This window comes from Gossypium hirsutum, chromosome D01, assembly GCF_007990345.1.
Source record: "Gossypium hirsutum isolate 1008001.06 chromosome D01, Gossypium_hirsutum_v2.1, whole genome shotgun sequence".
In the NCBI taxonomy this organism is placed as follows: Eukaryota; Viridiplantae; Streptophyta; class Magnoliopsida; order Malvales; family Malvaceae; genus Gossypium; species Gossypium hirsutum.
Genome location: NC_053437.1, coordinates 8,358,025 through 8,384,765, shown reverse-complemented (window position 1 = coordinate 8,384,765; position 26,741 = coordinate 8,358,025). Strand labels below are relative to the sequence as shown.

Sequence of the window (26,741 nt, the reverse complement as noted above, 5' to 3'; positions counted from 1 at the left end):
AGTATGCAACATGTAAATTTTCAAACACAAGATTCACAATAATCACGCTATTAACAACAAATTTTAAATAAGAATGCTACATTTTTAAGAAATTTAAGATTATATAAATACAGTTAATCTTAATTTTTTTGAAGGATTTGTATTAGTTAACCTTTAAAAACAATTACCCAATTAAGATGTAAGTAATTTTCAATATCCCAAAATCATTTAATAAATAAATAAATAAAATAAATCAATCTTGCATATAGATTCTAAACTATCATAAAAAAATTCAAAATTCTAACATTTCTAAAGATTAATCAATAAAATTTGAAAAGAAAAGAGAATTATTACCAAATTAAAGAGACTCACTTGAAAGTATTTTTGTGAGGTTTTTATTAGAAGATAGAGATTCATTTATTTTTTTATATAAAATAATTTATTTTAAAATTTTTAATGGGTGATTTTCAAATTTTTTGTGGAGGTTTGGCATCTTTGTAAACAGGTGATTAACACCTAGTATGAAAATTGGGCTAATAATCTCCTCCCTACAAATCTCGCATCTCGACATAAATCTTGGGTTTGGTGGGACACTTGATCATCGTCTAATTAGAATCAGTTTGGAGGATGCGTTCTTGCTAATATTTATGATCAATTAGGAGATGGTTCTATTGTGAATTTTTGGATGGATATGTGGGTAGGGAACTTATTAGAGAAGAAAGAACTCAACTTTAAAATTTACATTCCCTGGGAACTTTGCTTTATCTGAAAGGAAAGATGGAAAGGTTGTCGAGTTCAAATGTTGGATCAACGATCAATGGAATTGGTATTGGTACTGGTATATTCTGTTAAAACATTTTTGAAATATATATTGTATTTTAATAATTACAAATGGAAAGTTATAAGTAATTAAAAGTTACGTTATTTGGTTATTAATTAAAAGTTGTCATTATTTATAGTAATGAGTTATGTCTCTTAAATTAAAAATTTATGTCATTTGATAATAACAAATAGTCATTTTTATTCAAGTATATATCTATTTAATAATTATATTTTTTTATTAAAGATATGACTATCCATTTAGGTAATTATGTTCTTATGAAGAGATGTGAGATCTCCTATAAATAGGAGTGAAATTTCATTTGTAAGACACACTCAAAAATAATATGGAAACAAAGTTTCTTTTTATTCTTCCATCATCTTTTATATTCTTAGACTAATTTATAAAGAATTACTCCGAAAATTCTTTATAGAAATTGATATATTTGCTATGTTCCTTTCAATGCTCAGTGGATTGTTTCTTTCAGTGCAAAACGTAGACAGTTATTGGGCTTCATTGTATCATTGAGGCTCATTTGTCAATAATTCTTTTGCACACTATAATATAGGGGGTGAATAGAACCTTAAAAAAAGTGGCATTGACACACACATTAAAGCCTTCATTAATTTCTCATAAGTTTATTTTTATCTCCACACACCAACTCATTTCACTTAGGTAAGAATCGTTTGATTCGGAGCGTGGCCAGTGATTATCATTTCAACAACTTTTGAATAACTTTAAGCTTGGTTCTATTCAAGAAGATTGTGTTAGATGGGTGAGGTCAAATATTGGTGTGTACACTCCGAAATTTTTTTGTTATTTGATTTTTTGTAGGGTTCACTACACCAAAACAGGTTTTTAGCGGCGCTTTTTTAGGCTTTAGCGGCGCCTTTTAGCGCCGCTAAAAGTATTTGCGACGCTTTTAAAAGTGCCGCAAAAAATGCCTTTAATGAAAGCGTCGCTAATTTTAGCAGCGTTTTCAAAAATAAACGCCGCTAAAGACCATGATCTTTAGCGGCGCATTCCTACAAACGCCACTAAAGATCATGACCTTTGGCGGCACTTTTCCCACAAACGCCTCTAAATACCATGACCTTTAGCGACGCTTCTATCACAAACGCTATTATAGATCATAACATTTTTAGTGACGCTTATATTACAAACGCCGTTATAAAAATGACTTTTAGCGACGCTTTTCACAAACGCTACTAAAAACAAAACTTCTAAAACAAATTTAATTAAATAATATTTATTTCTTTAATAAATATTATATACTGTTTTATTTTTGATATTTAAACTTTAAACTATATACTTTTAAGGATAAAAAAATTAATTAAATTAAATTTTCTATTAAAATTTTAACTTTAAAGGTAAATATAAAAATTAATGAATTTAAATTTAGAATTAAAATATTATGTTCAAACTCATATGATCTATATTAACTCGGCCAAATATAAAAGAAGTTACAAAACAAATAATAATTAACAATTATGGTTAAAGAAGCTAGTATACAAGGTAGCTACAAAACCCTATTTCAATAACACCTAATTCAAGTTCCGACTAAGATAAACGACCATGGAATGCAACATTAAATAACACTCTACTTGAAGAAGCGCTAAGCCCTGGCTTTACGAGCTTGAAGAGATTGAATCCTCCACTACACCTTCAATATCTAAAGGATGCAAAACCAAATGATCAGATAAACCAACAAACTTGGCAAACAACAGAGATGTTAAAAATAAAAAATATATATAGCCATTAAGGCTCAAAAATAAATATAACAAACAATTATGTGCAGCTTTAGTAGCAGGTTGAACCATACTAACAAACAATCTCAATCATAGCTCTTCCATGTGTCACAAATAGGCATTCTTTCTAATAATTGTCTAAACTATTCAATTTTTTAACAAGGAACAATAGTATTAATTTGCAAAAAGCAGAACAGAAACATGCAGCACTACTGTTGTTTAACGTTATATAGAAATGTCTTATATAGCATAAAAGAGAACTAAGGCACAGAAAAAAGAAGAACACCATAATAATTAAATTGATCATTGATATATTCAATTTTTCCAAGTTTTTCCATGAATCTGAAGGGTCATAACTCTATACCCATCGTGTCCAAACATGATTCCAACATTGGTGCCAGACTCAGGTATTTCAAGAAACATAAAAAATCGTAGCAACATTGGCCAACAGAAGGGATAATTATACCTTGGTCAAGCAGTATATCGCCGCTCGTCTTGTCAGCCAACATAGCAAGTGGAGCCTGTGTGTTGCCTTCCTCATCAAAGACAACCCTTGTCCCTACAGGCCTATGAACATTGATCTTCAGCTTTTTTTTCTTCAAGATCCGTGTTGCTGACCTGAAAATAAGAAAACCAGCTCAAAAACTGATTTCAAGTAATGGAGTACAAATAAAACAAATCATTAAGGTAAAACTACCCAGGGGCATACATAATTGACTAATGTAAAACGATCTACCTATTCCCAGAAAAATAAAAACTAGAATCTGTGCAAGTTACCACATAACCAGGTAAGCTTACGAGCCAAAGCAACTATATAAAAGAATTTACCATTTAACCTACTAGTACATAAATGAAATTATTTTTTCATTATTGCAACTAATATAATCATAAATAATTTAAGAAAACAACTAAAAAACAACTCTTATCTACCTAAAGCATAAGAATTCAAAATCTTTTAGATTATTTGATAAATAAAATATTTTATCTTTCTTGCCAATAAAATAAATTAAATTAAATTAAAAAACAAGAATCAAATTATTTCAACCCCATGTCTTTAGTCAAATTTAATTAAACCTCAAGTTCTTTGTCAAAAGAAAAGAACATGTATAAAAAACCAAGAAAACAGATACCTAGTTTGATTGGCAAAACTTCGTTTTCTTTGGTAGGCGGCCATTGGGAAGATTAACAATTAATTAAGAAGATGAAAAGAGATAGACCTTGAAAAGTTTTTGCAAGCAAATTGATTAAACTTCTTCTATGTTCAAATTTTTTGATATTCGATTCTTGTTTTTTATTTTATTTTATTTTCATATGGCATATTATTATTTGAAGTACAAAATGTTTTCAGGCAGTACAGAGAAACCCTTATCTACCTAAAGCATAAGAATTCAAACAAAGGAATTGAGCTTCACTGATTATGTATAATTAACATATAAAATAGTACAAATTAAAACTAAAAAAATATTAACATATAAAATAAAAAAGTTTTTTTAAATAAAAAAGTTTTTCTTTAATCATGTGAGCCAGTCACCCAATAAAACACAATTTACTTTTCATACCTACTTACTGCTTACAGCTACTACTTTCTTTCTTTTTTTCCTTTCAAATCTTACAGGCAGCTACTAATTGAAGGTTGAATAATGCAACTAACAAACATAAATAATAATTAAATCGATTAACCAATTCCATGCTGTGGTGCAAGTCCAGTGGCCACATACTTGCATGAATTGTTTACATTTTTCATTAAGTACTTAATTTCTAGATATTTTTCACTTGGATGAAAATTTCACTTCAATTTTTGTAAGAATCATTTACCAAGTTCACACATATATTGCTTGAATGAACCAATAATGCAAGACACACAGTTAACAAAGTTCACGATTACCATTAAGCATTAAATTACATGTAATTTATAATAAAATGTTAGAATTTGAGAGTATATCATGTTGGTTTTCTCTATTTTTGCTTCTCCCAAAGAGCAGAGATCAAATATTACCTTATTTCATTATGATAGTTCTGCTTCATACTTACCTTTTCGAAAGGAGCTGATGCATTTATGGAAGGACTTGGAAGTCTTTGTGTCTTGTTGTATAATTCGACCATGTGACATTTCACCTGAGTAAGATAAAATAAAGGAATTGTCTCATCTATAAATCAAACTTGAAATGATATTCACATTTTTCAGTAGATAACATAATTTCTTTCCCCTTCTTCAGACCACATGCCATAAGTCAAAAACATAACCATCGTAGTTACCTTTGGTAACAGGCTCCTCTGTCAATCCAGTAGACTGCATTTCTAATATACAGACTTCAGGCTCCGTTTATCAATAAGTTGGAAGGATTATCAAAGAAAGGCTAAAAGACAAATAAGGCATGCAAAGATTTAATCACTTACAGCAAACTGGTTAGTTAAATCCTGATGCTGAAGAAGCTCACACTAAACTCCGATACTGCAAAAGGATAAACACTCATCATTTTAGAAGATGAGTAGTGAATAAAATGTTTGAGACTATTTTGCATAAAGCGCTCCATTTCCATGAAATAAAATAAGGAACTAGAATACAACACTAACCATGGTAAAAAATCAGAACAAGGCAAGCATATAGCTACAGAGTAGCCATCACACATGGCAGATATGCTTCAAGGAGCAAGCTTTAAATCAAACATATTAATTATAAACACTAAAAGATGTAATTTTTTTCTTTTCCTTGGAACCAAAAACAAAAATCAAACATCATTTTTACTTACAAGAAGCAAACTGTAAAAATCCAAAATTCAAATTTATGAACTGCAAAGTTGCCCTAGAGAGTAACAACATACATAGAGGAACTTCTTAAGATCTCTTCCTGAAGCAATATCCCACAAGACGGTAAAAGCCAGGTTAGTCTCAAACCTAAGTGCTTCGGCAAACTCTATAATTGGATCCTTAGGTATATGAAACTTTTACTAAATTGACAATCCCAAAATTTATTCGCTTCAATAAAGCAAAAAAGAAAGTAATATTTACTAGAGATAATCGCATCCATTTAGTCAAAGATTCAGAGATTCAGAGCTAAAAGTGTCAAAAAAAAAACAGATTATGCACAAAACAAGGAATATTTCAGAGTTGAATAAGAGTGGGAAAAATAATGCAAGTTTCAAGACGAAGAACAAAGAACAAACAGAGATAATCGTTTCCTTGATTTCCTGGTTCTGGGTTCTTTGATTTTGGACCTCTTTTATCCATTTGAGAGTTTTAAGACGAAGAACAAACAAGTTGGGAAGAAACACAGAGTTGAATAAGCTTTTGGATTTTTTTCTTGGAGGTGGGAAATTAGGGATTTTAAGGGGGAAGGTTGAGGATTTCGGTGGGAAGGAAATTTTATAAAATGGTGCTAATTTTTTAAAGGAAAATAATTTTTTGTGGGGTTTGTTATAAAAACGCCACAAAAAAATATTTTATTTGGAATAAAACGATACTATTTTGCTATATCATTTTTTTGCGGCGTTTTTTACTATTGCTTACCTATGAAAAACGCCGTAAAAAATTTTTCATTTTGAACAAAATGACGCCGTTTTGCTATTATAAAAATTATTTATTTTGTTTTTTATAAATTGATTTAAATTTTGCGGCGTTTTTATAAAAAAACGCCGCTATTTCATTTTGAACAAAATAACGTCGTTTTGCTATGCTAAAAATTTTTTTATTTTATTTTTTTATAAATTGATTTATTTTTTGCGGCATTTTTAAAAAAAACGCCGCTATTGCTTACCTTTAGCGGCGTTTTTTTGATAAACGCCGCAAAAAATTTTTCATTTTGAACAAAATGACGTCGTTTTGCTATGCTAAAATTTTTATTTTTATTTTTTTATATATTGATTTGTTTTTTGCGGCATTTTTATAAAAAAACGCCGCTGTTTCATTTTCAGCAAAATGACACCGTTTTGCTATGTTAAAAAAATTATTTTTTTTATAAATTGATTTATTTTTTGCGGCGTTTTTTAAAAAAACGCCGCTATTGTTTACCTTTAGCGGCGTTTTTATGAGAAACGCCACAAAAAAATTTCATTTTGAACAAAATAACGCTGTTTTGCTATGCTAAAAATTTTTTATTTTATTTTTATATATATTGATTTGTTTTTTGCGGCGTTTTTAAAAAACGTCACTATTTCATTTTCAGCAAAATGACGCCGTTTTGCTATGCTAAAAAATTTTTATTTTATTTTTTTATAAATTGATTTATTTTTTGCGGCGTTTTTATGAGAAACGCCGCAAAAAATTTTTCATTTTGAACAAAATGACACCGTTTTGCTATGCTAATTTTTTTTTATATAAATTGATTTCTTATAATAAAAAAAACAAGTACTCTCAAAATAAATATTGTATATTTTAATAAGAAAACAAATGATAAAATGGTTGTAATTAATTATTAAGTTAGAATTATCTAAATTAAATAATTACCTATATATCCGTTTCATTTTTATTTTTGTATTTTTTTCTTATAATTTGGTCCTCTCTAAAATAAATAATTATACATAAATATCCATATCAATCTATTACTTTTTTTAACTTATTATTTAATTCTAATTAAACTAATATTTAAATATATCAAATGGTTTAGATTAAATTTTTTTTTTAAATATAAAAGCATTAATTAATTGTATAAAATTTTATCATTTAACAAATCTCAAGTAAACCTTAACCTTAAACCCTCTAAATTAACCATTCAATACATATAAAGTCTATCTATTATATATCTCTTAAATAATTTAAACTATACTCATAATTTCAATATATTTGATTTATTATTATCTATTTTACAATTATATAAGAACATATTTAAAATATAAATTAAAAAATAATTAATCTAAATTCAAAACCTTAACTCGATCCCTGAATCCCTAAACCTTAAATCCCTAACTCCTAACCCCTAACATCTAACCCCTAACCCCTAAACCTTAAATCTCAACCCTTAAACCATAATCCCTAATTCATAATCCCTAAATCCATACTCCCTAAACCTTAAAATATGAACTCCTAAACCGACCTTAAATCTTAAATTAATCATATACCCTAAACTAAAAACCCTAAACAAATTTATTATTATCTCTTTTACAATTATATAAGAACATATTTAAAATATAAATTAAAAAATAATTAATCTAAACCCAAAACCCTAACTCGACCCCTGAATCCCTAGCATGTCTAACCCTTAAATCCCTAACCCTTTAACCCCTAAACCTTAAATCCCAACCCCTAATCCATAATCCCTAAACTCATACTTCCCTAAACCTTAAAATATGAACTCCTAAACCGGCCTTAAATCTTAAATAAATTATATACCCTAAACCAAAAACCCTAAACAAATTTATTTTATCTCTTTTACAATTATTTTAAATAAAAGTATTTTAATTTTTCCATGTGTTTATTTCAAATTATTTCTACGTGTCATTATTTTTTTCTGAAGATTTTAAATATTCAATTAGAAATAAATTGAATTTTATTTAATATGAATAAACCAATTAAGATAAAATATTTTTAGCTGCGCTTTTCCAAAAACGCCGCCAAAGCCCCCAGCATTTTTGGCCGCTAAATCCCTAAAAGCTTAGAAAACGGCGTCGTTGGGCTTAGAATTTTTTGCGGCGCTTTCTCAAAAACGCCGCTAAAGCCCTGAACATTAGCGGCTCTTTCTTAAAAACGCCGCTAAATCCCTGAAAGCTCAGAAAACGGCGTCGTTGGGCTCAGGTTTTTTGCGGCGCTTTCTCAAAAACGCCGCTAAAGCCCTGAGCATTAGCGGCGCTTTCTTAAAAAACGCCGCTAAATCCCCGAAAGCTAACAAAACGGCGTCGTTGGGTTTAGGATTTATTGCGGCGTTTTTGAGGAAGCGCCGCTAAATCCCTGAGCATTAGCGGCGCTTTACTAAAAACGCCGCTAAATCCCCAAAAGCTCACAAAACGGCGTCGTTGGGCTTAAGTTTTTCTGGGGCGCTTTATCAAAAACGCCGCTAAAGCCCTGAGCATTAGTGGCGCTTTCTTAAAAACGCCGCTAAACCCCCGAAAGCTTGGGAAACGGTGTCGTTGGGCTTAGGTTTTTTGCGGCGCTTTCTCAAAAACGCCGCTAATGCTTATTTTCAGTGGCGTTTTCCGTAAAGCGCCGCTAATGATCGATCGTTAGTGGCATTTTTTATCCAAACGCCACTAAAAACGCCGCTAAAAGCCTGTTTTGGTGTAGTGGTTGAGCAAAACGTGATTCAATTCGAAAAATAGCAAAAAAAATAGAATTTCAAGTTAATCAAATCGAGTTATTCAATTTTTTCAAATCAACTCGAATAAGTAATTCGAGTTTCAAGTTTGAGTTTAGTTAAATTTTACAATTCGAATAATATATTAGTGTAAGCCCTTATATGATAGGCTCAAAAAGAATCCACAACCTTGGACAAATGACCACACCAATATTATTACCCAGATTAAAAAACAAATTACTAAACTTCATTATTTACATTTAGCTGATCCAAATGCTCCCAAGATAGTAGAAACAGATGCTTCTGAAATAGTGTATGGTAGGATCCTAAAACAAGTTAAGGGAGGAAAAAAGCAAATAGTCTAGTTTACCTCCAAACACTAGAATCCAACTTAGCAAAATTATAGTGCTATTAGAAAATAAATTTTATCAATTGTTTTATGCATTACAAAATTTCAAAGTGATTTACTAAATCAAAATTTTCTTTTACGAATTGATTACAAATCAACAAAAGAGGTTTTACAAAAAGATGTTCAAAATATTGCCTCAAAACAGAATTTGCAATATGACAAGCAATTTTGAGCATATTTGATTGTGATATTGAATACATGAAAGGAGAAACTAATTCTTTACTTAATTTTCTCACCAGAGAGTTTCTTAGAAAATGCCACCCAAACTAAGAGATAAAGGAAAAGGAAAAGGAAAAATAAGGGAACCTATAACAGCCGATTTTCAGTGGCATCAGAAATAATGGTTCGAGAATACCAAATATGACGAGTAAGTTCGTAAATTTTATTATTTAGTATTTACGAGCCAAATATGATTTTAGAAAGATTTATGAATTAGTAATTTGTGTTTTATAAATATTTATTAGGTTAAGTGGTTTAGAAAACCATGTATCGAGACCTCAATTTTATAAACCGAACCGTAAATATTTTTATAAATATTTACGGAGTGTTATTAAGATAGTATTAAAGTTTCTTTACAAAATTTTAACATTTTGATAGTTAATTAATTAAAAAGGACTAAATTGAAAAAGGTGCAAAATTGACTAATTAAAGAAATAGTGATTAAATGGATTAGATGTTAAATGGGGAAGGACTTAAAGAGTAAATAAGCTTAAAATAGAAGGCTGAGGCGGCATAAGCAGAAAAAACAATGAAATTAGGTGATTTAAGGGTAAAATTGTAAATTTTGTAAAATTAAATAAATAAAATAGCAATTAAAAGATTTTCTAGGCATTTCTTCATCAATCTTCAGCCAAAAGCAGCCATAGGAAAGATCGTAAAGCTTTTTTTTTTCATATTTTTACTTCATGTGAATTCAATTCTTACTCTTTTCTTTAAATTTTTGTGTTTTTAAGACTTTTACAAGTAGGTCCAACTATCTATGTCATTAGTTTTTGATTTTATGGGTATTTTTGAAAGTTACCATTGATGAGTGTTGGATGTTTGAGGTGAATTAACATGGATTTAGAGCTTTAATTTTTGTTATTTGATGATTTTATCAAGTGATTTTAATAGAAATTGATTTTAGGACCAAATTGTGAAAAGATTAAATATTAGGGTTTGATACTAAATTATGTTAATCAAAGGTAGTATGATAGCTTAGAATATTTAGACAAATTGTCGGTTTAGAAAAATTAACTCATTTGATAGGCTAATTGGTGAGGGACGAAATTGCAAAAACTATAAAAATTAGGGTAATTGTGTAATTTCAAAAATTGAAGGGTATTAATTGTGAAGTGAATTGAAACTGAAATATATGCTAATAAATGAATAATTTTACATCTTAGATCAAGAGCCTATAGACAAACGTGAAAAAGGGAAAATAGCATAATAGTCCCTAAACTTCTACAAATCTTACAATTTAACCTAGGTAAGTTCGTATGGTTAAAATTTAATGTTTTCTTATTAAATTGATGAATGGTATTATGTATTTATTCATATCTATTTTTGAAAATAAAATTATTGTGAAAATATGAAATTAAATTGAATGCTCAAAATGAGTGAAACGTGGGATTGAGTACAATCGTTCTATGACAAAGGATGAATTGAAGGTAAAATGCAAAGGATGAATTGATGGCAAATGTACCCAAGTAAACCGAGGTTCAACATTTGTTGTGAACTTTCGTGTTTACTTTTCGTTTAGCTCTCACGAGCTTCTGTTAACTTATATGAGTTTCTGTTTAACCCTTATGGGTTTCCATTCAGCTCCTATGAGCTTCCGTTCAACCCTTTATGAATTTCTATTTAACACTTATGTGACTCTGTGCAGCCTTCGGGCTTCTGAATACGATGTACTCATACCCGTAAGTCGTTCTCCGATTCGGTAAGATTTGGTAAAAGACTTATATGATTGAAATTGAAAGATTTTGTAACACCCCCTAAGCCCAAACCGACGCCGGAACAAGGTTACGAGACATTATCGGACATATCAAATAATTTACAAATAATTCTTAAATAAATAACCAACATATTAAATAAATCATAAATTCATATAAATTTTACTAATTGACTTCATTCATTTTTTTATTTATAAATTTTGGCAGCATTTCTGCTTATTTTTACATAAAACCCCCTGCAACTTTCAATTCGCAACCAAACCAATCCCAGTAATTCAACCAATACATTTATATACTTAAATTATACTTGACATATTGACATAACAACTTAAATAATGAAAATCCTATTATCATTTCTAATTAATTCATAAAACTAACCAAGCCATTTCAATTCGATACCAATGCTATAAATAACTTCTACCATTTTACTAATATAATCATCAAAACATCAAATACCTTTCTTTACAACAAAATTATATAACATACCAAAATAACCATTATAATTCTTATGTACATGCCACTTTCATTTAAGGAAGAAAACATCACCGAAATCTCTAAGCAAGAGTCAGGATTGACCTGGATGCTGAACCGAGACTTAGACCCCTTTTTCAACCTGCCACCGAAACAACCATACGCTGAGTATTTTATACTTAGTGGTATTACCATAATTCAAATTATAATAGCAATAAAGAATTATAATTACCAAGCATGTAACTATCGGATTTCTTAAATATTAATTAGTTCATAAACTTTCATTATTTGACAATAACAATACAATTTTTAACTATTCTTCAATCTCAATCACATATCACATGTAGCAATTTCAATCACTACATAAACATTAAATTCACGCCTTTCATTTTCAATCTCAATTTCAATCCACAATTTTAAATTTTCTCATATTCAATACTACAATCGATCAAATTCATTTGATTTTCTCATTTCAATTATTCACCCTATTAATAATCTGGACTTTGACGAATACATAGATTCCAACCCAAACACACCAGTACGGCACATTGTGCCTAAAACGGTACATAGTACCTGATCAGTATACGACACATAAGTACCTGAAACGATACACAAGGTGCCTGATGTAGGCACATAAAGTGCCTAACCGGAAAAGCCGATAAATCCCGTACTCTTCCAAATCTTATGGCATGCCAACTATATCCGACTTAGCCTGACTAGTTAATAGGGTGTTCAAATTCTCAATTCACTTTCATTTCGAATTCAAGATCACTTTTCCACTTTCTAATCAATTAACAATTTAATAACAATACATATTTCAAATAATCACATATAATCATATTTCGATTCAATTCAAACCACTTTTCAATCAATACACAATTCACATATTCACACATATTCATAAATTAATTCACTTTATTTAATTCATATTTTAAATTCATTTTCCAATCAAATTCAAATCACTAATTACTTTTCAATCAATAGACATTTCAAATACTCACATATTTCCTTCATTCAATTCAATTTGATTCAATTCAAATCACTTTATCATTTCAATTGCTTACCTAATTTTACTTACCATGCATTTTAATTAAAATATAACAATTAATAATAAATAGACTTGAATTATAGTAATACAAACCCGAATTAGCTCGATTATTCCTCAATAACCTTCTCCTTTCCTTTGTGTGCCAATGCCTCGAGTTCCTTGTTAGCTACGAAAATAATAATAATTTACACTAATAATAATTTACACTATTAATTACAACATTAATTTATAATAATAGAATTTCTATCTAATTTATACTTTAATTTCAATTTAATCCTAACTAAGTTTATTTACTTTTCTAATTTAATTCACACTCTATTTCTATTCAAATTTCTTCTAAAATCAAATTTATCTACTAATTTTTCAGTATTTTTCACTAATTTCAAATTTTCCTCAATTTATACTTTATAATTAATTTATATATTTATATAAATAAATAATATAAAAAATCTAAGATTTTTACAATCTTATGCCGCCTCAACCTCCAAATGTGGCTTAATTGCCCATTTGGTCCCTATTATTTTCCTTTAATTTATTTTAATCTATAATTAAACTTTCACTTCTATTGTAATTTAATCCTTTTTACTAATTACTCTTAATTAAGCTAAATTCACCTATCTAAAACCTAATTAAACACACAAATAGTCTAGTAAATATTTCTAATAATTATTTTCAAACTCAATTTACTAAGACGGAGGCCCGATATTATACTTTTTCGATGCCCGTAAATTTTTGGGTCATTACAGATTTAATGTTTAATATTGATATTGATTTGAAAGAAAAGTGTTCATCAATTTATGTTGTGTTTGTTAGGGAGAATGTATGATTTTTTTACTAATTAATTTATTATATTAAGTTCAGTAAGATTTATGTTTAACCTATCGAACTTACTAAGCTTCATCAAGCTTACTCGTGTTGTTTAATGTTTTTGTAAATTAACGTGAGGTCAAGAGATCAGATCAACACACTAAGTCACACTATCCAACTTAATCTGGTAGTTTTTGCAATGTAAACTTTGGTTTATATGACATGTATAGGGTTGGATTGGAAATGAACTAATTTGAAGTATGGTTGTTAATGATATATGCTTGTATGCATGTAATTAGTAGTAGATTTTGACAAATCAATGAAATGGGTTAAATTGGTAAGTTTAGGTAATTGAGTATTGTGATGTTAGGTCATGCTTAATACATGATTTTGGCTTGTGTTGATTTCTTGTTTGGGGTTTATTGATGTATTGAAATGTTGTGTATAGGTTGATATCAAAATGGGTGAGAAAAGTGGCCTAAAAATGTCCTATTTTCGTCTACACGGGTAGAGACACGGGCGTGTGTCTCAGCCGTCTGTCATGCACACTAGTGTGTGGTTTGGCTTGTGTCCCTTGGATCTTTAAATTTTAGAAACAAAATGCTCAGGTATTTTCATATGGGCAGAGAAACGAGCATGTGTCTCAGTCGTGTGTGGCACACGGGCGTGTGACTTGACCGTGTGAACCCTGCACCTTAATTATACAAGTCAATATGCTCACACGGCCTAGCACACGGGCGTGTGGCTTGGCTGTGTGACCCAAGTCAGTAGCCACCCTGATTTGGATATAGGCTGGGACACCCCCGTATGTCCCTACTTTGAATACCCACACGGCCTGAGACACGGGCGTGTCTCCTGACCGTGTGAGGCACATGGCCTAGCCACATGGGCGTGTGTCCCTTACACCTTGGAAAATTTTTGAGATTTTTGCGAAAAATTCTCTGAGTTTCCAATTTAGTCCCAACTCAATTCTAATGTATATTTTGAGCCTCGAGGGCTCTTATAAGGGACTTAATATTGAATTATGATATGAACATTGTATGTCGTGAAATATCTATTATCTGTTCTGTAATCATCTATTATCTATTTTGTAATATCTTGTAATGCTCCATAACCCTGTTCCGGCGACGGATTTGGGTTAGGGGTGTTACAGAACCATCCACAAAAACCTAAATTTCCTCAAAACCAATTAAGTCATGGTATGGAATTTTCCTTGAAGAAGAAAATGAGAAATTGTCACCCTCATCAAAATCCTCCAAAAATGCATCCATTTAGGATGCACAGGATCCAAATGAAATTGGTTCACAAATAAAAAAAAATGGATTGAGTCCCTTTCTCAATCCCCAAAAGTGACATTAGCCTTTTCTCAATTAAAAAAGAAAGTTCCTCTCAAACAAATTGCTGGTGAAACAAAAAATGTTTTAAAAAATAAATATATTGTTTTACACAAACAAAAAAATCTATCAAAAATATTTTAAAAGAAGCATCTCTCTTGGATGTTTTCCTAAAAAAAGTAGCAATGTCTTCACAGACTACTACCCAAAAATCTTCACAATATTTTCCAAACAAATATTTTGAGAAAATTATTGTTATAGAGGAAAAATTTTTAGAAAAACCTCTACATATACTTGTAAAAAAAACTTTTTAATGGATGACATTTTAAGCCATTAGATTCTTAAAAACCTCAGTAGTATTGTGAAAACATACTGGTTCAAACTGGATTAGTATTGTTCAAACACTATACAGACCCAAAAGATCCAAAATTTATCACCCATTCAAGAGCCCAAATAGTTAAAATTCTTCAACCAAGAGATTAGAATGAAAACCCAAATTCTCCAAAGAAATTTCCAGCCAAATTCACCACCAAAATAGACTACCACCCATATTTCACATATTAGGATTACCAAATGCCCTGGTACAATGCCTTCCTAACGGACAATCAACATAGAAGACATTCCTGGCTCATATATTTCAAATATGGTACCCAATTCAAATCCCCAAATTAGTTCCAAGAATGGTGGAATTGGTATGAACCATCATCTTTCTAAATCTTACTAGAAAAAATTCAAAATTTATGACCCAGATTCTTTGAAAAATTCCAACCTGAATCAGACCAAAAGCACATCTACCGAATAATTCATTTTTTTTCTCAAAATTGTGCATTTCCTACATTGTTTCATGGAATTATTCTTATGAACATGATCCATGTGTTGGAATTCCACTATTAGTTCGAAATTTCAAAACGAAATGGTGGGACAAATTTGACGTTGAAAAATATGATTCCAAATATTTGGATAATTTCTTCAATAAAAATCCAAGATTATGTAAGTTCGCGACTCCAGATCAAACTACAGCAAAATTCTTTCAAGAAAAATCGACTGCTAGTGCAATGTTAGTTCAAGCCAAGACCAAGAAGGAATATAAAAAACTCATGGCTGAAATGCTCAAGCTCAATGAATTTTGGATTAGAAGACGATAAATCCTCAACGTCTTCAATCAAAACGGTGGATCTTGCAGACGATACCACATTAGTAACTATCACCAGAACCAAGAAAAAAATGATGATAATTTTGCAAAGACAAAAGATGAATTAAGGCAAAAACAAAAGATGAATATGAGAAATTCCCTGCAGAGCAAAGACAGAAATGAACAAGAGTGATTCCCTGCCTAAAGCAACCAAGAGTGAACAGTGAGATTCCTACAAAGCAAAGACAGAAATGAATAGTAATGATTCCCTACCAAAAGCAACCAAGAGTGAACAATGAGATTCCCTGCAGAGCACAGACAAAAATGAACAGTGAGATTCCCTATAAAAATGTTGTAATCGGAGAATATATTCTCTGCAAATGATAATAATAATCTAAAATGTATCTATTATACAATCTTTGTAATAATGGAAGGAATTGAATTCCCTAGAGAAAAATGTTGTGAAGAGGCACGAGCTCTCTATAAAATACTCCCAATTTTATAATAAAGGACATGACTTCAAACATTCAATACAGAGAACAAAAATTTGTTTCTCCAAAATTTCTAACTTTCAAACTCTATTGTTTTTTAAAAATTTAATTTCCAAACAAATCAAATTTAAAATTTCAAATTTTATTAACAATAATTTATATATGTAAACATAAATTTTTTTATGAATCATTTTTCTATGCCCTTTCAATGCATTAAAGTCTACCTTTATACATTATAAATAATATATAAATAATCTTAACAATATTTAAAATAATTCTAGCACGTGATGCAACTTAGAGCTATATATTTTATGTTAAAGGGTGTTTTTTAGTGACGAATTCAGAAAGACTGATTTAGGGGGCAAGGGCGAAATTAGAATTTTTTTGGGGTGAAATTAAATTATAACTTTTATAATAGTTAAAATATAATTTTATCATTTTAATAGCCTATATCTTTATAATATTTAGAGGATTAATCAAAATTTATCCTTTTTGGGGGATAAAGTACAAATTTACCATTATTAATTTAAAATTTTATAAATTATAAAGGGTCTAAATAAAAAATTTTCTATTTTAGGGGGCTGGGCCCCTACCAACCTCCTAAATTTACCGCTGGCCTTTTTGATACATTTTGGTAATTCAAATACTCAATTGAATGCAAAAAAAAAAAAAAAGAAGAGGCTTACGTTTAAAAAAAAAGTTTAAGAACTTTTTGATATATTTTGACAATTTAAATAGCCAATTAAGTAAAAAAAAAGCAAAAACTTAAAAAAATTTTTATTTAAAGCTTTGTGCCTATAAAAACTTACGGATGCCATCTCAAAGTTATCAATTTTCTCTTTATATTTAAGTTTACAAAACAAACAAATTAATTAAAATAAAATTAGTTAATATTTAGTAAAAATATTAATTAAAAGAGTTTCACATCAAAATTAATTGATATTTTAGTTTAATAAGAAATTATTAATTTATTGTATCAATGTAAATATAAAAATTAAATAATCAATTAAGTAATTTTACTTTAATAAGGATTTTAATGTTAATGGTAATAAAAATAATTAATATTTTATTTTAATAAAAATTAGAATGAATAAATCATTTTAGAAATTACCGACATAAATATAGCTCACAAATTCTAATTTTAAAGTTGGTGTTTTTATATATAATGGGAAACCTCCTGCAATTAATTTTGTTGATGAATTGAAAAAGAGGAAAATGGAAAAAAAAAAGGTAAGCAAATACAAAGTTTCATCGAGCATCCATAGCTGAGATTGTTAGTTCATTCTCAGAACAGGTCTCTGGCTTCCAGTGACTTGGATTTGGGATCGAGTCTACCATACTTCTGACATTTGAGAAAGCTGGTCTTTTTGGAGAAGGCAAGCAGGTAAGTTCATTGCTCAGCATCAAGACAACCTCAGACATGGTTGGTCTGTCGGCTGCATGTTCTTGAACACACAGAAGTGCAATGTTAATGTATCTAATTGCTGCATTGGCACAAGAACTATCTTTCATTACAATATCCATCAACTCCAATGGCCTACTGCTTATCCACAGATCCCATGCCTGCCATTCGATGTTAAATTTTGGTCTGATATCTTTTAGAACCATCCTTAATAGATTCTAAAACATAGTAAAACTTAAATGATTCAGTGTATACATTAAGTCACTCACATATCCAAGAAGATTGAGGGAACTGCTCTGATAAAAGCCAGTGTTCTTCATGCCACTTAAAATCTCTAACAACAAAACTCCGAAGCTGAAGACATCTGATTTCACAGAGAAGACACCTTCGAGAGCATACTCTGGAGCCATGTAGCCACTGCGTTTCATTAACAATCAAGTTATTCACTAGCTTCATAATTAAGAACAGATGCAGTTATACACCAAGTGAAAGAATATGTATAAAATTACAGAAACAACAATAGCAAATGCAGCTCGCCTTAAGAGGATCCATATACATTACAAGCTACTTACTAAGTTCCAACAATTCGGTCGGTTGCTCGTGGTTCGGTGCCTCCAAAACTTCTTGCCATCCCAAAATCTGAAATTTTTGGATTCATGTCTTCATCCAACAAAATGTTGCTGGCCTTCAAATCCCTGTGAATAATCTGTAGCCTGGAAAATTGATGGAGATAAAGTAGACCTTGAGCAATCCCGTCAACGATCCGAATACGAGTTCCCCAAGCTAGTGCAAAAATGTTATTGGTACCTTCATGGGTTTAAAACAACAAAAAAACAAACCTGTAATAACAATCAAGTGGGGAAAAAGAAAACATGAGAAGAAAGTTACCAAAGAGGAATAAGTCTAAGCTCTTGTTTGGCAAATACTCATAGACAAGAATCTTTTCATCTCCTTCAATACAACAACCAAGAAGTTTCACAAGATTCTTGTGTTGGAGTTTGGCTATGAGCACTGCCTCATTTTTTAACTCATTCCAACCTTGTCCAGATTTTCTTGACAGCCTTTTTACAGCTACTTCATTCCCTTTCAATAATTTTCCCTGAAACAGAAAAATCCTTTTTTTCTCAAAGAAATTTAATATCTGTAGTCTTATAACAAATCTTTTGCATTTCCTTCCATAAAATGATTTAACTATGATATTTAAATTTCATCATTTACCTTGTATACAGGTCCAAAACCACCTTCTCCAAGTTTGTTTGAGAGGGAGAAGTTGTTTGTGGCAGCAGAAACGCTAGAAAAGCTGAAGATTGGAATCTCCACTTCCTTCTTATGTTTCTGGCGTTGTTTTACATCAGATTGTTCATTTTTGGTAGGTTCTGGACTAATGCTAAGATCAAACGATAACAAGTCCTCCCCTGCTTGATCAAGAATTAATGAAGCATGAGTGCATACATATGGATATTCAGTTTGAGTGCATAGGTATTGGACAGGTTCATGCACTCAAAACCAAACCATTAATTCCCAACAATCTAAATATAATCTACTGTTAGATAAACAAGCAAACTACAGATTTTTATTGTTGGTGCTGGTGCAATGGAGAAACTTAGACAAGGTGGACTCGCTGCCAAATTGTGGTGATGTGTTGCATTTGTAAATTGAAAATTGCAGCAAGATTGAACTTTTGCTTGTATGTTGCTACTTTCTGGAGAGAAACATTTTACCTGTTCTTTTGTGCATTTTCATCTTCACTTTCCAAATGAACAAGGCTGAAGCAAGAATTGACGCTGAGATGGTCACTGATATAATAATAATTAACTGCTTCCTCTTACTTGGTGTGCGTTCTGCAAGTCCCATATATATATAAATTTATTAGATCATATCCACCAGTGTATGCACATAATGGAGCAAAAAAAATGAAGCATAGGGAAAGTTCTTACTTCCTGTACCCAAATCAGCAGCCGGTAGCTTGAGAAAAAAATCTGTGCCAGAAATGTCATCAGCTGAAAGTTGCTGCAAATTCCTAAGTTCGCCAATCCAGATGGAGCAACTTTGATTGATATAAGAAAAACCAACACAGGAGCAGTTATTCAAGCAGGATGAACGGCAATCACTTAGAGCCTGAACGTGTAGAGGCAGCGGGTCCTTTGGCAGTACTACTTTAGACAGCATACGAAATCCATCCTCTGCACCCTTGATGTTAGTGTCATTGCCACACTGCAAACTACTTATCCTTGAGCATCCAAACTTATAGTTTGCTTTGTTCCAATATTCTGGTGAGTTTGGTTTAAATCCAGGTAAACAGCTACAATTTGGTGATGGAACTTCGGTGCAGCTCGAATTGCCTCCACAGTAAGCAAAAACATCGCAAGCGTTTCTAGGTTGGGAGTTCAACACATCCCACTCATTTCCCGACCATGAAAATTGTCTTAGCCGTCCATTTGAATCAATCATCAATCTACTAATGAGGTCTTCCCTATAGAGGTTGTAAGTAAGATAAGCCATGGAGAGATTAGGAACAAAGCTAAAATTGAACATGTTTAATCTCACTTCTTGAGGGCTCTCAAATACGTTGGAATCCTCTTCCCAAAGCTTAGATCTCCAGTATTCATCATCTCCATTCAATATCAGAATCCTATTTCCTTGTTCAGAATCTAATTTCATGGTAAAATTTCCAGGACTTGGGTCATCATCACTTTTCCAAGAGACATATGACCAGTTTTTTCCATTCCTGTTTTCATATCCAAGTCTCATCCCAGGCAAGAAAGTATTACAAGGGAAGTCAAAGCTCTGCCATAAGGTGTTAGATTTTTCATCTCTCACAACAAGATTTCCCGAATCCAACAATGTAGCAGTGACATTTCCATTAGTTACTATATCTGTCACCATGTAGACTATCCTACCATGCCTGATCACTAGGTTACTATCAACACTAATACTTAGAACTGCGGAACCAGTGACAGGATAATCTCGGTTTGCTATCCAAACAACTGTTTTCTCCGGGATATTCTTGTACCAAATTCCCATATAGTAATTGGTTGAATTGGTAGGGGGAAAAAATCCTAATTCAAACATTTGACCAGCTGATACTATAGTTTGTGAGATATTCAACTGTTGCCCTGGTGAGATTGTGTCCACCACAGCATTTGAATATTTGAACATGTGGGATGAGAAGATCAGCAGGAGAACAGGATAAACAAATTGGGTTTTTGAGATCATTTTTTTACCTTTTAAGTAATCAAAATGGAACAAAGAAAACTGGATCTAGCTTTGTGTTGGAGAAATTATCAGATATTCAGCTAAGATATCTGCTTGTTCCCAACTATATTCTTTTATTTCAAACTATTAGCTGTCATGGACCCATGGTGTCACAGTCTGCTTTAAACATCCACAAGCATGCAAATGAAGAACATTCAACATCAACCTTGAATCCGTACTAATTTGTTTAAAACTTTCATCCCTAACAATCAGCTACATGGTATCTGAGTTTACTTGACTAAGGGTTCAGAGTTTCAATGCTTTCAATTTCAATCTATACTGCTAAATGACTAAACCTGGGAATACCACTTATGGTATTCCCAAAGAAAAAAGTTATCTGATGGCTAAGAAACTAGTAGAGAAAGACAAATACCTGTAGCAGAAGCCATATATATATATTTGCCAAAGCAGCAGAAGGAATCGATATTATTGACCTGAATGAATGAATGTTGTATAAATGGCTATAAGAGTTACCTAGGATTCATTCATAATATAATATTCCACGGCTCTGAGAGATAAGGTGTTGAAAAGTTTACAAATTAGACTAACTGGAAGAAGACTAGTCTTGGTCTTTAAGCAATGTTCCAAAAAATAGTGACGCATAAAAATGTCAAGTCCACGATGTTGACAAAATGATGTTACATACATTGCCATATTTTCCACCTTCATATATATTTAATATAGCAGTGCCAGATGACTTAGAGAAAAGTATGGCTTAGTCTAAAATCATGAATTTAGATGAATTCTACATATAAAACGCAATTTCTGCCTTGAATTGTCTGCACAATGCGTTCGAACTATAATAAAGGAAACTTAAACATGTCACCGAGCATCCAAGGTTGAAAATGTTGCATCATTTACTGAGCAAACTTCAGACCTTCTCTGCTGCACCAACATGTCTTTCTCCATACTCGTTGCATTTACAGAAGCTGGCTGTTTAGGAGGAGGTATGTCCAGGCTTTCATTGCTAAGCATTGAGACAACATCGGACATGGTCGGTCTATCATCTGCGGTTTCTTGAATGCAAAGTAGCCCTATGTTAACATATCTCAATGCTAAACGTGTAGGCACTTCCTCCAGCATTGGATCAATTAAGTCCATTTCTCTGTTGCTTGTCCACAAATTCCATGCCTTCAATCACAGGAAAAAAGAAGACGACCAAAACAGTATCATATCACCCTACCCACATCCGTTAAGTATGTTTAATCATTAAAAATCTTTTAACCTTGAATTGAATGGTAAAACTGTTAATGCAGCTTAGAAACTCACATGGGCAAGAAGATGGACAGAGTGAAGCTGATAAAAACCAGTGTTCTTCTTCCCACTCACAATCTCCATTAACAAGACTCCAAAGCTAAACACATCCGATTTCACCGAAAAGAGGCCTTCGAGGGCATATTCAGGGGACATATAGCCGCTGAAATTGAATGTTTTAACGCTAAACTTGTTAATAATTGTGTACAATAATGCAATGCAAATCATATCCAGGGACACAAATTACAAGCATGGAGTTCATATCACAGGGGATTCGATTCCACTGTTCTCTCTTTACTTACTAAGTTCCAACAATTCGACTCGTATTTGCTTGTAATTCCTCTCCTCTGAAAATTCTCGCCATTCCAAAATCCGAAATCTTGGGATTCATGTTGCTATCCAACAGAATGTTACTCGCTTTCAGATCTCTATGAATAATCCGCAATCTGGAATATTGATGAAGATAAAGAAGTCCCTGAGCAATCCCTTCCGTGATCCGAACACGAGTCTCCCAATCAAGTACCCTACGTTTTATAGGATCTGTAGTAGATCATAATGAAGCTAGTTAATATTCCATTGATTTCTTGGTAAAAAAGTTTCGAAAACAGATCCAAACATATCAGGAAATACCAACCACAAAGGAAAAAAATCTAAGCTCTTATTCCGCATGTACTCATAAATTAGTATCGTTTCATCTCGTTCAAGGCAACATCCTAGAAGCCTGACAAGGTTCTTGTGCTGGAGCTTGGCTATCACAATTGCTTCGTTTTTCAACTCCTCCCATCCTTGTCCTGATCTTCTTGATAGCCTTTTAACAGCTATCTCATGACCTTTCAATAACACTCCCTGAAAATGATAAGGAAAAAAGTTTTCGATCACGTAACATTTATCACAATTGAAGTCCTAGTGGATCCAATGGATGCTAGAGAGTCGAAACTGTAACATATTGCAGTAACATCATGTTCCGGTCACAGGTGAACCCTGCAACGGTAAGGAAAAATGATCGTACCTTATGAACAGGTCCAAAACCGCCTTCACCGAGCTTATTTGCAACTGAAAAATTATCTGTTGCAGCAGAAACGCTTGCGAAACTGAATAGCTGGAGTTTCCATTTGTTTTTTCGGTGTGCTCCAGGCTTATTTGCCTCATTCAAGTCTGTATCATCAGCTTGTAGGCTCATTTCCAAATCAAATTTTAGCAAATCCTCCCCTGAAAGTTGCAGAGAAAATGAACTTACAGTGTTATATATGAAACACTACTCATTATATAGAATATAAAAGGGATAAAGTTTTACCCCTCGGCTGAAGCTTTTTTCTGATAAAATAGATAGCAATGCCCAAAACAAGCATCGAAAGAGGGATTATTAGCATGACAATTATCCAAAGCTGCCTATTGTTTCCTTTTTCGTTTTGATCTTCTGTAGTTCCATTTGTTGAGCTTGTGGCTATGAAAAAAAATAAAAAATGAAAGGACCCAAAGCATAAAAAACAGAATCAAATATGAAGTTAATGTATATTTCAGATCGTAATTTTGTTTTCCTACCCTTTTTAATTAGCTCAGAAGATGCAAGCTTGAGATAAAAGCTTTTTCCATCAATATCATTTTGTGGAAGTTGCTTCAGATCGAACAAATCTTCATACCAGACTAAGCACCCAAGGTTAGAGTCATAAGCATAAGCAATGCAAGAACAGTTGTCCAAACACTCTGATTTACAATCTGCTGCATTAGTAACTAGCTTTAACACATGTCCATCACTTGGATAGTCTACATAAAGCATCAAAAGAAACCCATCAGTATCTACATGACCTTCTTCATTGCTGCACTGCAATTTGGTTTTTCTAACACAACCTTCAGATCCCCGGTTCCCAATAGGTCTAAAACCTTCTAAACAGTGGCATGTTTTTTCACCAGGGATGCTGCAAATGCTAAAAACACCACATCTATGATAGGAACACTTTGAAGACACTAATGTATGCCAACGTTGGTCATCTTCAGACCAGGACTGTAGCTTAAGCTGCCCAAATGCATCTAGTACAATCTGTGCAGCAGAAGTATTAGGAAATTCCCAATATCCGTTACCAACACCAGAAGTATTATGAAATTTCGGAGATCTGTTACTAACAGGAAAGGGACTCTAGAAGAGGTTTTGAGTATCAGTCCAGTATGTTTTGGAACCCTGCTTAATACTTAAAGATCCATGTTCTAGTTCCAAAGAGAATGAACCAGGGGCTGGATCCTTCAAAGTTCTCCATGACACTAGCGACCACTTATGTCCTAATTTATCAACGTCTGGAAAAGGCATTTCAGGCAAAATAGTATTTGTGGTATCATCAAAACTTTCCCATAGAACTTCTAAGCTACTAGGGTCGCGCAATACAAGGTTACCTGAATCTAGTAGCAATGCCTCAGTGTTGCGGCTGGTTGTAGTATCTGTCACCTTGTAGTCCGACTTGTCATCCGAAATCACAAGCTTTCCATCACCATTGATGCTAAGATTCAAAACTGTGTAGGGAAGGGATACTCTCTGTTAGCTACCCAAACAATGCTTTGGTTAGACACTTTATGCCATATTCCAACGTAGTGCTTAGCGGTATTTCCTGGTGAAAAGAACCCAAGTTCGAATTCCCCCCCAGCTGATATGATCGTATTCGGATATGTAAGATGTTGACCTTGTTCAATTGTATCAGCGCCATCGATAGCTTGGAAAGCAAGGAAAACAAGCACCAGCAAGCTGAGAAGAGAAGCAAACCTATTTCTCCTCATGTTTGTCCGAAAGGGGTCACAATATTCCACGGGGTTTTCATTGCACTCCACAAATTTGACACCCAAAAAAACCCAATTTTTATTTGACTTAGCCCTTTGATCAGAAAATTCTAAAGCCGTGTAAGAATAGTTATGTATTAAAAAGATTGAAAAGTCATCTGAAAATTGACAAAATAGACGAACACATGTATACATAAAATTTTCCATATTTATTTTTTATCATTTATTCACCTGTTCAGCAAGAAGCTGATCTCAAGGGCATTGTTGTTCAAAATTAACCATATATTTATTCATTTATTTAAAGAAACTGATCTCAAGTGCATTGTTTTTTTCAAGACTATCCTAATATTTATTCTTGATTCATAGACAAAAGAAACATTGAATGATAATAATAATTAAAACATTCAATAATGTAATTGTTGGGATCGACCCGATTAAGTAGCAAGTAACAAAAAATAGCGGAATAAATTAAGAAATTGAACACACAAATTTATCGTGGAAAAACTCCTCCAAAGAGGTTAAAAAAACCACAGGCAAAGATAATTTTATTATAATGACAAAAGAACAAAGACTACAAAAGATGAAGATAAAAATTAAATCCCAAAAACCCGAAAACAAAAAGCCCTCAAAACGTAAACACAAAATTCTCTAAATGTATTATGAGTTCTAATCTCTAACGGGTGTCATTTCTAAGGTTGTAAAAGAGTCTATTTATAGGGTAAATTCATAGGTCAAATGATAATAAAACAATCTAGATGAATCAGAGTTTGATTAAAACAAATAAACAGAGTGTAACTGAAAGATTATCTCTACCTTGACTCATATTTCCCCAATGCCATCTTTGCCAAAGCCCGCCACAAGCCTATCTTGAACTATGCAAAGAATTAATTGAGTCGAATCTGTGCTTAGAAACTGAAAAACTTCTAGCCTTCGACTTGTACACTGCCAAATTAAAATTAACCTGAGTCTGATTTTCACGAACACAATGCCTTAACTTTTCAAAACATGCATCCAAAAAAGAACCTCTCTTCAACGAAACAGTCATACCTTTTTCCCTCATATGACCAAGTTGTCTCAACTCCAAACGAGTTGAATTTGACTCCGTAACGGATGAGGGACTTTCGATTTCACCAGTCACTGTAGCACCTTCCAGAATATAAAGATTGTCGGTTCTTTTACCTTTTAACAAAATGAGAGCTCCACGAGACACTTTAATGTCGCTCGACTCGATGTTGATTCTGCATAATTTCAAGTCTAAAATACTCAAGGAGATGAGATTCTTTCGTAAATCAGGTACATACCTGACATCTGAGAGTGTCCTAATCATCCCATCGTGTATCCTAATTTTAACAGTACCAATACCAATTACTTTACTAGATGAATCATTTCCCATGCGCACAAATCCACCTTCAACCGAACTGTATGTGGAGAATCATTCTCTATTGGGACACATGTGGAAAGAACATCTCGAATCTAAGGTCCACTCGGATGTGAGCTTGGAGTTATCGCTCGTTGACACTAACAAGAAATCATCACCGCTTTCATCGGCCAAATTAGCACCAGCTACATCTTCCTCGTTACTCTCAGCAGCTCTTTTATTTCGCAGTTTATAACAATCTACTTTAACGTGACCTAACTTTTTACAATAGCAACACATTTTGTCTCGTTTCT

General features: G+C 32.2%; 2 protein-coding genes and 1 pseudogene across 15 annotated transcripts; all 3 read right to left on the bottom strand.

Moving 5' to 3' along the window:
• Positions 1–2,211: 2,211 nt before the first annotated feature.
• LOC107951789 (DEAD-box ATP-dependent RNA helicase 32-like) lies at positions 2,212–5,931 on the bottom strand. Of its 13 annotated transcripts, none has more exons than XR_001698601.2 (5): positions 5,370–5,918; positions 4,804–4,999; positions 4,579–4,662; positions 3,014–3,165; positions 2,212–2,471 (listed from the first exon to the last, which is right to left on the bottom strand). XR_001698601.2 is itself a non-coding variant. In XM_041086947.1 (5 exons), exons 3-5 carry the CDS (start codon positions 4,648–4,650, stop codon positions 2,428–2,430), a joined length of 303 nt encoding a protein of 100 aa, XP_040942881.1. In that variant the 5' UTR covers positions 4,651–4,662; positions 4,804–4,857; positions 4,945–5,915; the 3' UTR covers positions 2,212–2,427. The 13 variants fall into 13 exon arrangements, 10 of the variants coding, with proteins under 10 accessions (XP_040942881.1, XP_040942882.1, XP_040942879.1 ...); XM_041086947.1 differs by having other exon boundaries at positions 4,544–4,662; positions 4,804–4,857; positions 4,945–5,915; XM_041086948.1 differs by having other exon boundaries at positions 4,544–4,662; positions 4,804–4,845; positions 4,945–5,915.
• An 11,511-nt stretch (positions 5,932–17,442) lies between these two features.
• Positions 17,443–21,496, bottom strand: LOC107951792 (G-type lectin S-receptor-like serine/threonine-protein kinase At4g03230). 2 transcript variants are annotated; one of them, XM_016886932.2, is made up of 7 exons: positions 19,736–21,496; positions 19,520–19,639; positions 19,017–19,213; positions 18,837–18,897; positions 18,371–18,605; positions 18,068–18,215; positions 17,443–17,959 (listed from the first exon to the last, which is right to left on the bottom strand). In XM_016886932.2, exons 1-7 carry the CDS (start codon positions 21,012–21,014, stop codon positions 17,645–17,647), a joined length of 2,355 nt encoding a protein of 784 aa, XP_016742421.2. In that variant the 5' UTR covers positions 21,015–21,496; the 3' UTR covers positions 17,443–17,644. The 2 variants fall into 2 exon arrangements, with proteins under 2 accessions (XP_016742421.2, XP_016742420.2); XM_016886931.2 differs by having other exon boundaries at positions 18,687–18,897; positions 19,736–21,495.
• Positions 21,497–21,618: 122 nt separating this feature from the next.
• LOC107951793 (G-type lectin S-receptor-like serine/threonine-protein kinase B120) lies at positions 21,619–25,104 on the bottom strand (annotated as a pseudogene).
• Between the last annotated feature and the right edge of the window lie 1,637 nt (positions 25,105–26,741).